The sequence below is a fragment of the Ciconia boyciana genome, chromosome 7 (genome assembly GCF_034638445.1).
Source record: "Ciconia boyciana chromosome 7, ASM3463844v1, whole genome shotgun sequence".
Classification (NCBI taxonomy): Eukaryota; Metazoa; Chordata; class Aves; order Ciconiiformes; family Ciconiidae; genus Ciconia; species Ciconia boyciana.
Window position 1 is genome coordinate 43,549,896 of NC_132940.1, and position 14,984 is coordinate 43,564,879.

Sequence of the window (14,984 nt, forward strand, 5' to 3'; positions counted from 1 at the left end):
AGATGTCAGCAGCACCTGCCCCATACTGACACTCTTCCTGAGAGCCAGGACCAACAGCTGAAGAGCCAGGACTGTGGCACTGCTGTCTGCAATGCAGCCCAGTATCAGGGCACAGCAACAGACCAGCAGTGCCTTGGGATGGCTGGCACAGCCCGGCACTGCAAGGAGAAGGTTGTCCCCAAGGCCAAGCACAGGGAATCAGCAGAGCTTCACTGGTTGCCACCCAGGGATGTACGCATGGCCTGAAGGGGAGATCTGTGTGGCAGCGGCAATATGGGAAAGTCCTCAAGACTAGCAAAAAAATGCACGTGAAACAGCTCCTTTGTCAGGAAAAAGGAACAAGATGATGCATTCAGCATCTGAAATCGCACAAAGCAGCAGGTTCTTCACACACTGATGGCATCGGTGACACACACAGTGGTGCCAAGGACAGAGCAGAGTTTGCAGGGTGCATCCCTCTTCTTCCCAGTCTGCAAGAAAAGGGACAGTACACTTGGTCTTGAGGACTTAGTGAAGAGTCACATCCCATTAGTATAGAGTAGGGCCTGCGGAGAGAAAAGAAAGGTACCTTGGCTGCCCACAGCTTCCTCACCCCTGCATCACAAGTTAAGCTATTAATCAACAGTCTGAGAGTTCTTCATGGACTATCCCAGCCTTTCCATTACGCTGCTCGCTTGGTTTCATTTTCCCCTCACCATCAGCCCTCAGCGTCATCCTTTTTCACCCTTTCAATTTTGAAGGGAGAGGAGCCTTCACACCTTGTCCCAAGTCATTTGTACGCCCTGCATGCCTTCCTGGCCATTTCTCCTCAGATCCCTCCCTAAAAAACTCACGAGGATGTTTGCTGGGAAAAAAAGCAGACCAACCTCTGGTGGTGGCTAGACTATGGCATGCCAACTCTGGCATTGCTGCTTCCTCATCCTCCCCTTTCCAAAGCATCTTTCTCCAGACGTGTAGCCACATAGGGCTTTCTGCAGCAAGCACGCCCATGGAGGCATGCTTCTGGGCAGCCTCTGGCGAGGTGGGTAGCACTTAGGTGGCATGAGAATATGAGTATCAAAGAGAGAATGAGAGAGAAGAGAAAGTGCCAAGCGTGTGAGGGAAAAACGGGAAAAAATGGGGAAGAGAGAGCATCTGCTCTGAGCATTGGTGGCTGTATCAGGACTGGCATGTGCAACCGCTGGACTGGGGCAGGAGCACAGAGAGGACTCTGGCAAGCTGGGCTTACATCCCATGCTTACAGCACCCTCATTTCCCACCACCCAGGCTGGCTTGGACCCCAAACGCCTCTTCATGGTAGTGGAGCCTGCCTGTGTTGTGTGGGGTTTTTGGGTTTTATTTTTTTTAATATCCAAAATGCAGTCATGGTCACAAGACCACCACTGGATACAGAGAATTGAAACCTAGCTGAGGAATGCAATGAGGTATTGTTCACTCAGACCGTCTACCATGTTTCTTCCCCTTGGTGGTAGCTGGTTTTGTTTTTTTTTCCTTAAGTAGAGTCATTTCAACTAAAATACTATGGGGAAACCCAAGTACTATTTTTTCTCTCGTCTCCTATCTCCCATCTCTTTCACAGATGCACAGTTTGAATTCAGCCAATACAATCCTCAGTTCTGATATTTAAGGGGTAGGCAGAGGACCAAGCAAAACTACCCCTCTGGCCTTTCTTTCCCCCTTTGGTAAGAAGATTGCAAACACGCATACAATGGGCAAAAAAAATTTTTTTCCTCTCCCTCCCTGAACAAAATCAGCATGTGACAGTCTCCGTGGGTACATTCCCTGCTCCCTAGGAGTATAAACAGATTTAAGAGTAACTCTTGTCTTTTTTTAAAATACCAATTTGAAGTGAACATATCAGATCACAACTGAAAATCAATTATCTCTTTTTCCTTTTTGGTGTCATGAAAAGTAACAGAAACAATGACAGTGATAGCTCAGGATTTAGCTTAAAGCACATTTTGACAGCTAACACTCTACCCACAGACATTACATACAATCAGTAAAATCATGTCTTGTAGAAAAAAAAACAAAGCAGGGCCAGAATTTCTTTCTCTGTTACTGGAGACTGTTTTGAATGGGTGACTCAGAGAGGCTAGCCCCACAAAGCCATCTATTTACATCCTTAAATGAGCCCTGCGTGACATACTATGTACATAGTGTGTGTATGCAGACACAGCGTGGGAAGACCAATGTTGTAATGGAAATATGTGATGAAACAAAAAGCAGCAGCGCTTCATGCTTTCTGACATCCTGACCAGCAGTTACTTTGCATGCAGCTCACTCCACCACCTTAAAAGAAAACACGAGACTCAAGAATTCTGCAAGCTGAGAAGGAGAAAAAGTCAACAACGAGAGCTAGAGACAGCCCAAAGGTAAGACGACAAGATAGAATATTTCATTGTAGTGAAACCTTGACTTAAAAGCTTTCTTCTTGGTACAAGATCTGAAAACTAAGTATATTTTACATAACTTGTTTTGCTTATAGCATATCTACATATTTTTTTTTTATGAATTAACAGAGCTATCCTTTGCATTTATGCTTTAAATGATTTTTTTCTGTTTTGTTTAGAAATCTACACAACAGATTCTAATCTAAAATGCCTTTTTATCATAACTAAATTTTTCTAAAGTAAAAGTCTTGGTAAGAAGCTGAAATGTTACTTCTCTAGACCCAGAATTTCCTAGACACACTATTGTACCAAAAAAAAAAAACCCCACCAGAAAAAAAAGAACTGAAGAAAAAAGAAAAAAGGACTAATGAAATCTCCTACAGAGGCAATGAAGTAAAGGACTTTGTTGATATTTATTACTTTTTAGGAATTCCTTAATTAACTTTTCATCCCTTTGGCTCTCAGTCATGGGTTCCTTCCCAGCACTAGACTCACAGTGCTTCAACTCGATGAAGGGGACTCAGAAGGAGAGCAGCATGTTGGGCTGCCGAGCCTAGGCCACCCTCTTGTACCAGGCAGTATCTCTGCCCAGGTTGTCAGTGTAACCCCTCGTCTGCCACAGGCCACCTGAATCTGGAGGTTCAGGGACCCAACCCAGCTCCGAACAAACTCCCCAGCCCTGGGGCTTCGGGAGGGTTTAACTGCCAGGCAGTGAACAACCTGCAGCATAACAACGGGTGCTTCTCCCCTCCGTCCACTCAAATTCCCAAGCACTTCACAAACTCAGGCTTTCCTGTCCTTTTTTATTTGGGTGAGGGAATTTCATTATTTCCCCTCAAACTTGCCTCAGTCCCTCACAGACGGCAGCAGAGTAGGTGCTGCTGACAGGGTCGCTGCCCCCTGAACCATGTCCCCCCATGCCTTACAGGCAGCAGTGCTCTGCAAGGAAGGAGGCTGTTAAGTGCTTTACACAGCCAGCAGCACTGCCTACTGCGGGGACCCAAACAAAACCTGTACCTGCTACAGCAGGACAGAAGCTGCGGATGGATCCCTGCACCCGACCCCGCCAGAGGTATGCTCTCCTGCACTCACAGCCCTGCCAGCCCATTCTCCTTGTCAGGGTGGGTTTCTGGAGCTGGTTTTCTCATTTCTGTAATGTAAACTAGTAACTTACAGAATCATTTACCTGGCATCAGTGTGTCCTTAAGGAGCAAACAGCCAACCTGCTCTTGCTTCCTAACAATAATCACTAGTTTTTAAGTAAGAAATAGATTTCCTTTTGCCTGATCCTAATCACTCTCAAAGAGATCCTAATCTCTCAAATCACAGGGTGGGACAGCTTACTGCTGAAACACTGGGGGAGTGACTTGATCTGCAGAACAGGAACTTTTACTGCACAGTTGACGACTGGTTGACAAATCTGAAATGAAACAGCATCAAGATCAGTAACTCATGTAGGAAAGGCACTAGGTTGAAGCAATAACAATTACAGAACAGCAGACAAAAGTAATTCCTGGGCTTTGACAGAAAGATCTTTGAAAGGCTTTTACAGGTTACATTTGCTGTGACAGAACTGGCTGGAAGAAAGGACCAGGTATTCCTGTGCATTTGCATTTTTAAGCAATACCAGCTGAAACCAGCATTGCAGAAACCAACAAGAGCCTTCCCAGTCCTTATCAGGAGAGTCTGAAGGCAGGATCAAACGAGCACCCTTCCTCTAAAGAAGAGAATTACTTCATGACCCCTGCTCAGAGGGTGCCTACCTCGATGTTTTCAGCCCCATCTTTGCAGAGGACAAGCCAGCTGCATGTTTGCTGCAACCCCTGTGTCTACAAATTTATCCACTGTGGTAAGTCTGGCTGGTTTAGACAAAAGCTTGGGTTCTTAAATCTCATTCTTCTTCTGAAGACTTAACCTCTGCTAGAAATAGCCTGTTTGAAACTTCCTGCCTGCTGCTTTTGGCAAGCTTCCGAAAAAGGCTAGAGGTAACCACAGCCCCTCTTTGCCCAGTGATGGTGGAAGAGGGTGCAGAATGGCAACGACTGTTTGGGACCTTCACATTAATAAATATGGGGGACCCTCCTGCTCTTGGCTCCCCAAGGTCTCTTATGATAGCTTGATTCAGGAAATCTGATACAACTAGTCGCCTCTCCAAAATCCAAGTAACCCTAAATTCAGGGGCTGCTACCCTGGCTCTGCAAAGAGATTGCATCACTCCAAGGAGCTGGTGCAGTCACATCTATACTCTGCCTAGCCTAAATTATAGGGCAACACAGTTTGGAGTAACAGGTAGCAGTGCAGGTGAGGCTTGGATACCAGAAAGCCTTGCTCCTCCTTGAGGCACAACCTTGCCCTGTAATTCAGCACACAGCAGCCCAAGAGGAAAAAGCATCTTCAGGTCTGTGGACACAGAGATCTCATTAGCCTTTGTACCGGGTCTTAAATGTGATCTTCATCCTTCCCTGTGGTGAAGGTGATTTTCTTCTCTTCCAGCATACCTAGAGATATGAATGACACCCATGCCAAGAACAGTATCAGCACTGTGGTGGAACTGTTCCAGCTCATCATGTACACCCCCACATTTACCCTGGGATTGCTGTTCAATGTGATGGCTCTGTCATTCCTGTTTTTTAGGGTTAAAAAGCTGTCAGAATCTACAGTCTACATGATAGCCCTTATTTTCCTGGATACTTTGCTGCTCTTCACTCTTCCTTTTAAAATAATTTCCTACCACCTTCAGGACAGCTGGAACTTGGGGTCTGTGTTTTGCTCCACCTTGGAGAGTCTTTACTTTGTAAACATGTACGGCAGCATCCTCATCTCCCTCTGCATCTGTGTAGACCGGTACATTGCTATCCGGCACCCTTTCGCAGCTCCCACCCTGCGATCCACCAAGAAAGCTGCTATGATCTGTGCTGTCATCTGCCTGGGCACCTCGGCTGGGACAGTCTCTACTTTCCAACTGCATGGAGGGGGCCACATCTCGTCCTGCTTCCACAACTTCTCCAAGAGCACGTGGGAAAACGCAGGCCTGTTCAGCGCCTTGGAGACTACCTTCTTCGGTAGCATGGCAGCCATGACCTTCTGCACTGTTCAGACCGTCAGGTGTTTGAGAAACCGCAGAAAACCAGACAACCCCCAAACACACACCACCAGAGCAGAGACAATAGTCACAACAAACCTTGTGGCGTTTTTGGTCTGTTTCACCCCTTACCACATGGCATACTTTGTGTACTTTTTGGTGAAGAATAACATCATTCACACCAGTTTTCAGCAAGTGCTACGAGACATTGTTCAGGTCACCCTTTGCTGGGCAAACCTGAACTGCTGTCTTGATGGGGTGTGTTATTATTTCGTTTTAAAGGAGTCCTTGGAAGACCCATTACAAAACAGTGAAAAAACAGCCATGCGAAAACTTTGATCCACGTGCTGCATGTTAGTTACTTGGGATGATGTGTGGAGATGCTTTCATGGAAAGTGCAGGGTCCTGAACTACTTACCTAAGAAATTTACTTTAAATATTCAGATCTGAAAATATTTCATAACAAACAAAACTAAGTCCATTCCCAGGAGACTGCTCCTGATTTTTTTTACTTCCTTCCATAATGTTTTGTGTTAGCATTTACAGGTAAAAGGAAATGGAAATATTTCCTATAAATGGTGATGCATATCTCTTCGGATGTGATTCCTCTTTACTTTGAAAAAAAAAGTGTTCACTGATATGTAGTAGCATCTTTCAGCCTCCTTATCTATGTCGCACCTGCAAACCTCCCCAGGCCTTCAGTCACTAGAGACTTGGGCTGCTGAGAAACAGAGACTTAGAGCTTAAAAAAAGCTTATGACTAAATTCTCTTGCCTGCCCTGCCCTGATCACATATGCTTGTGCTCACATATGTGCACACCTGTCAAGCTTAGATTTGCACGTGCTATTTAAAAAAATAAAATGATTGTAACTCTAAATCCAAAGGCAGCTTTGGGTTAACAAGGGTATAGCAAGATCTCCATGCCATTCCTCCACTGGCTGACTTGCTCTGCAAGGTGCAATGCTTGTTTTAGCAACAGGTCTTGTGCCTACCACATTGCACGTCTAACTAGTATTGCCGCTAGCTCAAGTCCCCACATAGCTCAGATTAATTGACTATCCCAGTTCCAGGCTTCCTTATCACCAGCTCCTCTCCTGCACGCAGGCTTTTCACATATCTGTTCCTTCCTGCTTGGTTACAAACCTAGTTTCATGAACAGAGCCAAAACAAATAAGAGCATGAAATAAAAAGCCCGAGTCAACATAGTGGCAAACACATGAATCCAAAGGAACAACCTCCACTTTACTGGGGGATAAGAACAGCCTTGATCCCTAAAGCAGCAGCCAGCAACCTAGGATCCCAGGGGGAAAGCAACCTTTCAGACCTCGAGGCAAGCTGAGCACTACCACTTCCCAAACAAACAAGGCAATAAAAAATAATCCACCAGCAGGAGCCTAACATGCCAGTCAGTTAATTCTTATCAATGCTCACAGGCATCTAGATAAACTGAATGACAGCATGCTCCCAGCCTGGAGAGAGGCAGCTCACTGCTCTGGGGACCCCCGTTACTGCCCCTACTGCTACGCTGGTGGCCAGCTGCCACTTTCCTGAGTGATGAGGATGATGACGAGCAAAGCAATTAGTTTTCATATTCATGTTGAGCTGGATCCTTGCAGTATATCTTCTAGACAGGGATACTAATCCCAGCCTTTGAACTGTCTTTTCTCTATACACTTTTGAGAAGGATAAATGCACAAACCGTGTATTGATTTCTTCCTCGAGCCGGTGACTTTGCATGTGGAGACTCCAGTCTGTAAAAGTGAAATTTTTCTGAAGTTGCTACATCTATGTACAAGGTTGTACCAAAGAATTCCAGTTGCTGAGGAGGGAACACTGACCCAACATAGACGTGTGTGCTGGTGTTTACAGAATCCTTTTGGTGTTCAGGCGATGAACCGTGCTTCTGAGGATACAAGGGCTGTCATTTACACTAACCATGTCCTGGTTATGTCCAAGTGCATGAAAATAAAACCCACCAGGATATTCCAGCAAGAATTCCCTCTCCATATCAACTGCCATTTCCACTGACTCCCTCAGTAAATTCAGAATATCTGACTAGCTTCCCTGCCAGCAGACACTGAATCCTCATCATCTCCTTGTTCATAACTTATCCCTTAACTAACTGCGCTTCAATAGACACAAAGGTTTTCCCACTGAGACTTCAGGCTCCTTTTGGAAGCAGAGTTAACAAATAATAGAAGAAAATAGTGCTGATGCAGAAGATTTATTTTACATCTCAAAGCAGTGGGCCATGCCAAGAGGACCTCCACTTTAACTGATAATGCCCGAACATAGGGAACAGGGATTTTGTCAGTACCTCAGGAGGCAGAAAATGCCAAAATATATGAGAAAACTGATTTCAATTGCTTTTCTATAGCCTGAGGCAGCTCCATTAGTTTTACTGACATGACTTTGGGCTTACACTGCTATAATTTAGACTAGAAGCTCACCTGTAGTCTTATGCTTCCTCTGTTGCTGAGCTTTTTTTCCATCTTTAAGTCTGTCTGCTCTTATTTGTTTGTTACCCTGCTGTCCTTGGTCCCATAGATCATAAAGTAACTTGCACTGTAACTTAATTTAGAGTGCTGGTAGACAGCAGTGAGATTAATATTAAATTTAGAGGTTTTGGCTTTTTGACTACCTACCTCAGCAATAACATACTGCTTAGAAGAGGCAGGAATGGTGACCAAATTAAGCATAGTTAAGACAGTATGAAGGACAAGTTAAAAATGCTTGAGGCATTTCTTCTCCCAAGCTTCTCCTCTATGTTTCTCCAGTGTTTCTGGCCATTGTTTTTTCTAGAAACAAACAAACTGTGGTGTGGAAAAGCTAATACCTGCCCATGAACAGGGTACAGCCAACCACTGCCTGAGCTCCCTGCCTCTCCACATGGCTCACAGTGCCTCTGCCAGCTCTAAGAAACCACTAATTATCAGGGCAGGGTAACAACTTTCATTCTAGATTTCTGGGGGAAATTATAATTTTGCAAAGGCAACACTTTCTATGCAAAAGTTCTCTGGTGGATCTTATTGCTTCTAGGCCTCTGAACATACACATTCCAGGTCAAATCTGGTGTGGTCTGATCCTTTCTCTTTGCTCAGGTGTGTAGTTGTAACAGCTTATTCACTTATAGGGCTTTATATCCAAATCATGACACTGGGTATCTAGTGAGACTACAGAGATTTCTGTTTGCACCAAGAGAATATTAAAGACAGAGAGTGCTAAGAAATAAAAGGAAAAAAAAATCTGAAAACCTGCAACCTAAAGCCATCACAGGCTTTCCAGAATACAGGTAATGATTCATCGGAAGAAAAAAGAAAGCAAAACCCAGGATTTATTTGGAAATGATTCACCTCCAAGAACTGCGGACTCATTCCTAACTAATGACTCATTCCAGTTTTTAGCTAAAAATCAAGTTAGTTTATTCTGAAAGAATGAGAATGGAGGACAAAGAGCTGTTATGGAACACTTTTTTCACTTGCACATATTTTTGCATTTGGATAGTGAAAGGGAAGGGGTTTAAGCCCACAATGAAAGCATAGCAGGTCATGGGAGATAACAAAGCTGCTCTGCCTGGGGACTTCACCTAAGTCTTGGGAACTTGCACTGGAAGGGAGCACCTGGTATGCCAGGGCAAATCGCTGCTGCTGCAAGGAAGCCCCTCAGGCAGTTGTTCTCACCACTCCTCCGCAGCCCTCCTGAGCATTCAATAAGTTAAGGGCCCACCTCTCCCCATGGAGAGGTGGAAGAGCCCTCTCTCCTCACACCTCTTCCACGCAGACATGGAGATTTATCCAGGAACAGTTCTCACCCATTTTTCTCTTATTTCAGTATTTCCCTTAATTGAAACAGTTACTTCCCTTCTCTAATACCGCTCAGATGTGTCTACAGAGGTCAACACAGTTCCTTCTTAGATGTAATTTTTTGGGCCAACCAACCCATTTCATTTGAGAGGCCTTTCACAAAATGCTCCCTGTGCTGGTTTTTGGCTGGGATAGAGTTAATTTTCTTCATAGCAGCTAGTATGGGGCTATGTTTAGGATTTGTGCTGAAAACAGTGTGGATAACACAGGGATGTTTTGGTTCCTGCTGAGCAGTGCTTACACAGAGCCAAGGCCTTTTCTGCTTCTCACCCACTCCACCAGCAAGGAGGCTGGGGGTGCACAAGAAGTTGGGAGGGGACACGGCCGGGACAGCTGACCCCAACTGACCAAAGGGATATTCCACACCATATGACGTCATGCTCAGCATATAAAGCTGGGGGAAGAAGGAGGAAGGGGAGGACGTTCAGAGTTACTGCATTTGTCTTCCCACATAACCGTTAAATGTGATGGAGCCCTGCTTTCCTGGAGACAAACACCTGCCTGCCGATGGGAAATAGTGAATGAATTCCTTGTTTTGCTTTGCTTGTGTGCACGGCTTTTGTCTTACTTATTAAACTGTTCTTATCTCAACTCATGAGTTTTCTCACTTTTACTCTTCTGATTCTCTCCCCCATCCCACCTAGGGGAGAGTGAGCGAGCAGCTGTGTGGTGCTTAGTTGCCAGTTGGGGTCAAACCACAACAGTCCTTTTTGGTACCCAACATGGGGCTCGAATGGTTCAACATAACAACAGGTTTGAATTGATCAAATTTATAGTTGTTATTGCTCTTTAGCTATTAATGCTTGCCATGGGGCTTACTTGCCTCACTGTATGTTAGAGTCTAGTGCTTGTAAGTGGCTGCTTTTTGCTTTCGCTGCTTGCTGTACTGCTTATCATCTTACTGTGCTGTGCCTGGGAACTTTTTGATAACAGCAGTGGTGATGCGCCTGGGCTGGCAGATGGCAGGGCATTGCTGCTATTTCTGTGCTGCTGTACTGGACAGGCTGGAACTCCAGTGTGAACTCGACTGGAAGGGACTGTGACCTGTGGATGAGTCCATGCGGGAGCAGGACACCCTAAAGCGTCAGTGGCTGTGGATGAGCCCATGCCAGAGCAGGTCCATCTCAAAGCGTCTGTGGCTGTGGTTATGTCTGTGCCGCAGCAGGTATACCTCTGACAGGATTGTGGCCCAAGGATAAGTCCACGCTGGAGAAGGTACACCTTGAAGCATCTGTGGCTGTGGATAAGTCCATGCTGCAGCAGGTACACCTTGAAGCATCTGTGGCTGTGCATGAGGTCATGCTGGAGCACCTCAAAGTGTGTGGCCATGGCTAAGCCCACGACAAAGCTGGTACACCCCTGGAGGGACTGCAGCCGTGGGTAAGGCCATGTTGGAGCAGGTTTACTCCTGAAGGGCCTGTGGCTGTGGGTAAGGCCACTCTGGAGCAGGCGTATCTCTGAAGGCATTGTGGCCCATGGAGAAGGCCATGCTGGAACAAGTGCACCTCAAAGCGACTGTGGCTGTGGATAAGTCTATGCCGCAGCAGGTATACCCCTGGAGAAACTGTGGCTCATAGATAAGGCTCCACTGGGAGCAGGTGCACCCCTAAGGGACTGCACTCTGGGGATAAGTCCAAGCTGGAGCAGGGGCAAGGGGAGGAGTTCATTGCAATGTTAAACCTGATTGTCTGGTCCAAAGGGACCAGGGGTGGAGACTGTAATGGAAATACCTTTAAATTGTTGTAACCTGGGATTTGAGTTGCATGTTATGGGAATTACTATAGCAGGAACCACCTGAACCAATGGAGAAGAAGCCTTACAAGAAGCAGTGCAAGTGCAGCAGTGACCCAACCTGAGCTGGCTTTGGTGCCCAGTAACTCCATGCAACACACCACCTCTCCTGTCCCGAGTGACCACCATAAGAGATGGAGCCCAAAGTCATGGACTAAAGGAACTCAATGGACATTTTGAGGACATTTCACAGGGGTGGTCCATAGACTAAGGGAATGATATCTGCGTATTTTATCAAAGGATGGGAATGGGGGTGGTGGGTAATGAGGAGGTATTGGATAGTGTGGGACCTGAGCATGATGTAAATGGTACGGAATAAGGGGTGGAGAATATGCTGGTTTTGGCTGGGACAGAGTTAATTTTCTTTATAGTAGCTAGTATGGGGCTATGTTTTGGATTTGTGCTGGAAACAGTGTTGATAACTCAGGGATGTTTTAGTTCCTGCTGAGCAGTGCTTACACAGAGCCAAGGCATTTTCAGCTCCTCACCCCACCCCACCAGTGATTAGGCTGGGGGTGGACAAGAAGTTGGGAGGGGACACAGCCGGGACAGCTGACCCCAACTGACCAAAGGAATATTCCATACTACATGACATCATGCTCAGCATATAAAGCTGGGGGAAGAAGAGGGAAGGGGGGGGACATTCGGAGCGATGGCATTTGTCTTCCCAAGTAAACATTACGTGTGATGGAGCCCTGCTTTCCTGGAGATGGCTGAACACCTGCCTGCCACTGGGAAGTAGTGAATGAATTCCTTGTTTTGCTGTGCTTGTGCGCGTGGCTTTTGCTTTACCTATTAAACTGTCTTTATCTCGATCCACGAGTTTTCTCACTTTTACTCTTCCGATTCTCTTCCCCATCCCTCTGGGTGGGGAGTGAGCAAGCAGCTGTGTAGTCCTCAGTTGCCAGCTGGGGTTAAACCACAACACTCCCTGAGCCTGCCAGATTTCTTGCCAAGACACTTGCCTTGCAGACATTCATACATGTATTGTATTCACACAAGTAACTTTCCTACTCGCTTATTTGCAGGTTTTGCTTTAAGACTGGGCATGTGTTTCAGCAGCTTTGATATTTCACACTTAAACAAGCCAGATGTCCTATTTCCTGCAGCCTCACTCACCTGGGAAAGCAGTGAAACTCAAACTTAGGTATCCACTAACTCTGCTTTCCAAATTTCTTTTCTTCTATTACAGCTATTATGTTGTGCTTCAGGCTCGGGAAGTATCTGTTTGGATTGGGAAAGAAAAACATTTATCAGAAAATATAACTGATTATATTTGCATATAACCATGAAAATCCCAACCAAAGCATTCATTTCCCAAAAAGAAAGACTCAGTACGGGTCCCAGGCATGCAGTATCCCCTACAGATATCAGTATTGCCTTTTATGTTTTATGAAAGATGTCCACATACAATTAATGGAACAAAGTATTTACCATGAGCAATACCACATCTGTGGTCAGTGATAATGAGAAAAACCTCAGAAAAGCAAGTCTCAAGAGAAATGGCTCTTATAGAAATTTTCATATGCATACACTCCTCTCAAAGTGGTTTATAACATTTCTATTGCCACTAGAGTGGGTTAAAATTGTCCTTTGTTTCCTCTGCAGAAAGACAGCACCATGAGCTAAGATGAATTTGTAGCACTCTAAATGCTAGGGAGAAGCCCTCTAAGAAAACTTGCACAGACAAGAAGTGTGAAATAGTTAATTTTGCTGTGAAAGTGGAGTACTACAGATAGGCACATGCAGAAATCACACCCCACCTCAGTTCACAGTTATTTCCCCACATAGCAAAGCTGTTTGTGTGCTATTTTCATCTGCTGCATTTACTGGTGGTATGAGATGGAAGTCTCATAAAGAAGCAAAAATATCTTAAGTGACACAATATAGTGATGGAGCATTCCCATTGCTGACCTTGGTATGAGATGCGCACGCAAAGTCCTGGACGTGTCCGGTTTTGGTGGGAGGATGCTCTGATACTCAAACTCGACCTGTGCAGTTTGCTCCTAGATTTGCAACCGGTCAGTGCAAAGCTACAATTCAATCAAGTGCTGCAGCCCACCTTACTCAGTCCTGTCTTCATCCTTCCTTCCCTTTCCCATGTCTCTGTCTTCAGCTTTTTGGAGACACTGAATTCTCTAGAAAAGCTGAGACTTCCCTCCATCAGGTTTCTTGCTCACTGAGAAACTTCTACCATAGCAACAAACTCTAATGAATCAGTGTCTTTAGCTACTGTGAAAGGCAAAAGACACCTACAACTCCTCTATTTATCCTTATTTTTACCTCATTTATTCTTCTTATTCTGATTTTTATACACTGTCACTCCATTAGAATGACATTTACCACATCAACTAATGTGATAAAAAAGTTGCTGTGGGATACTGATACAACCAAAAATCTATGAGGAACCAGATATGTTTCCCAGAAAGAAAAGCTGAATCAGTGCCATTTGCAGACACCAAAGGATGTAAACCCTCATGTCTGCTGTATGCCACAGATTCCTATTAATCCTTCTCTCTATTCCAAGACAAAAAAGGCATTAAACTGGGATTATACTTGAGAGCAAGTATCAGCAGTTTAGAGTTTATAGACACTGCCAGGCAATTGTTAATCCAAAACTAAGCATCACAAACCCAGGAAATCCCATTTAGATTACACTTCAGAGTACACCAACACAATCCCGACCATTCCCTGCTAAGTATTAACTTTGTGACTACAAGTAAAGCCACCTCCCAGAGACCAGCATCTAACCCGGTCCCACTGGGCCAGCCATAGTATGTGAGACAATGAAACACAGTTTGAAACAGCTTTACTCAGTTTAAAGAGGAGCTTAGGAAAGCACGAGAAGTTGCAGGCAGCAGAGACCAGTCTGACTTCATTCATGCTAATAGTGCAGTGGCTCAAAAACGTTGCAGCTGGAAGGGGGCAGAAATAGAGCAACAGGACTTTCAACAGACTAAGGTCGGCATGGCTGCAGATAGATTTGTTTCCCTCATGCAGAGTAAAATAACTTGGTATTAATAACAACTATGTTTATGCAGACCATTTTATATGAGTAGTGAGAAGATAAAAGAAAGCCCGAGTTATAAAATGCTCTTCATCTCACTCTGAGCTCAGGCTTTTGCTGCCTCTCCTGCTGGCAGCTGCACAGCGATCTGTTGGGACCGTGGGGCAGGACCCTGCGGTGTGACAAGGTGTGTTTGTTCCCATTTGAGATGCCCTGGTGTATCCCACCCAGCCTCCAATACCGAATCGAATGGGAATGGGCTATTCTGGGCCCTTCTCACATCTACCTGTCTCTCACTCCAAAAATCATATGAAAGGAGCCAGATCACACTTAATGCACACCCACAGCCTGACACACCTTGCCTTATGATTCCTCAGAAAAACACATGTAGGCTACCAGGAGTGGGAGGAGGTAAAGCAATGAGCTGGACACATTTGCATTTGTAACCCACTCCATGCTATAATGGCAAGAGAAAACTTAACCCTACACTCGGTAGCAATAGTGAGACCTTTAATGCCCCCCACCTTTATAACACAAAATACAGAGGCAAGAATAATATGTTCCCTTGTTTTGGAACAATGGGGCAGAAATCAAGCAGTATCACTGAGTCTTATCCTAGATTTCATTTCTGGACATAATCACACTGTTCACATCGTTATTATAGTTCATACTATTATGGGTTATTGCTCTCTCAAATTAGCCTGTGTCATTTGCCTTGGGAAGCCCACATACACCTATCACAAAAATATCTTTAAAAGACATCCCAAATCTCTCCCACTTTTTGGCAATCAAAAATCTGATCCTGTGGGTAAATATACCCATTCTAACTTTTAGTCTGTCAGGTTGT

General features: G+C 45.0%; 1 protein-coding gene across 1 annotated transcript; it reads left to right on the forward strand.

Annotated features, from left to right (window-relative positions):
• The first annotated feature begins 4,893 nt into the window (after positions 1–4,893).
• LOC140654775 (G-protein coupled receptor 55-like) lies at positions 4,894–5,814 on the forward strand. The gene has a single exon (XM_072868488.1). The coding sequence runs from the start codon at positions 4,900–4,902 to the stop codon at positions 5,812–5,814; it is 915 nt and encodes a 304-aa protein (XP_072724589.1). The 5' UTR covers positions 4,894–4,899.
• The last annotated feature ends 9,170 nt before the right edge of the window (positions 5,815–14,984 follow it).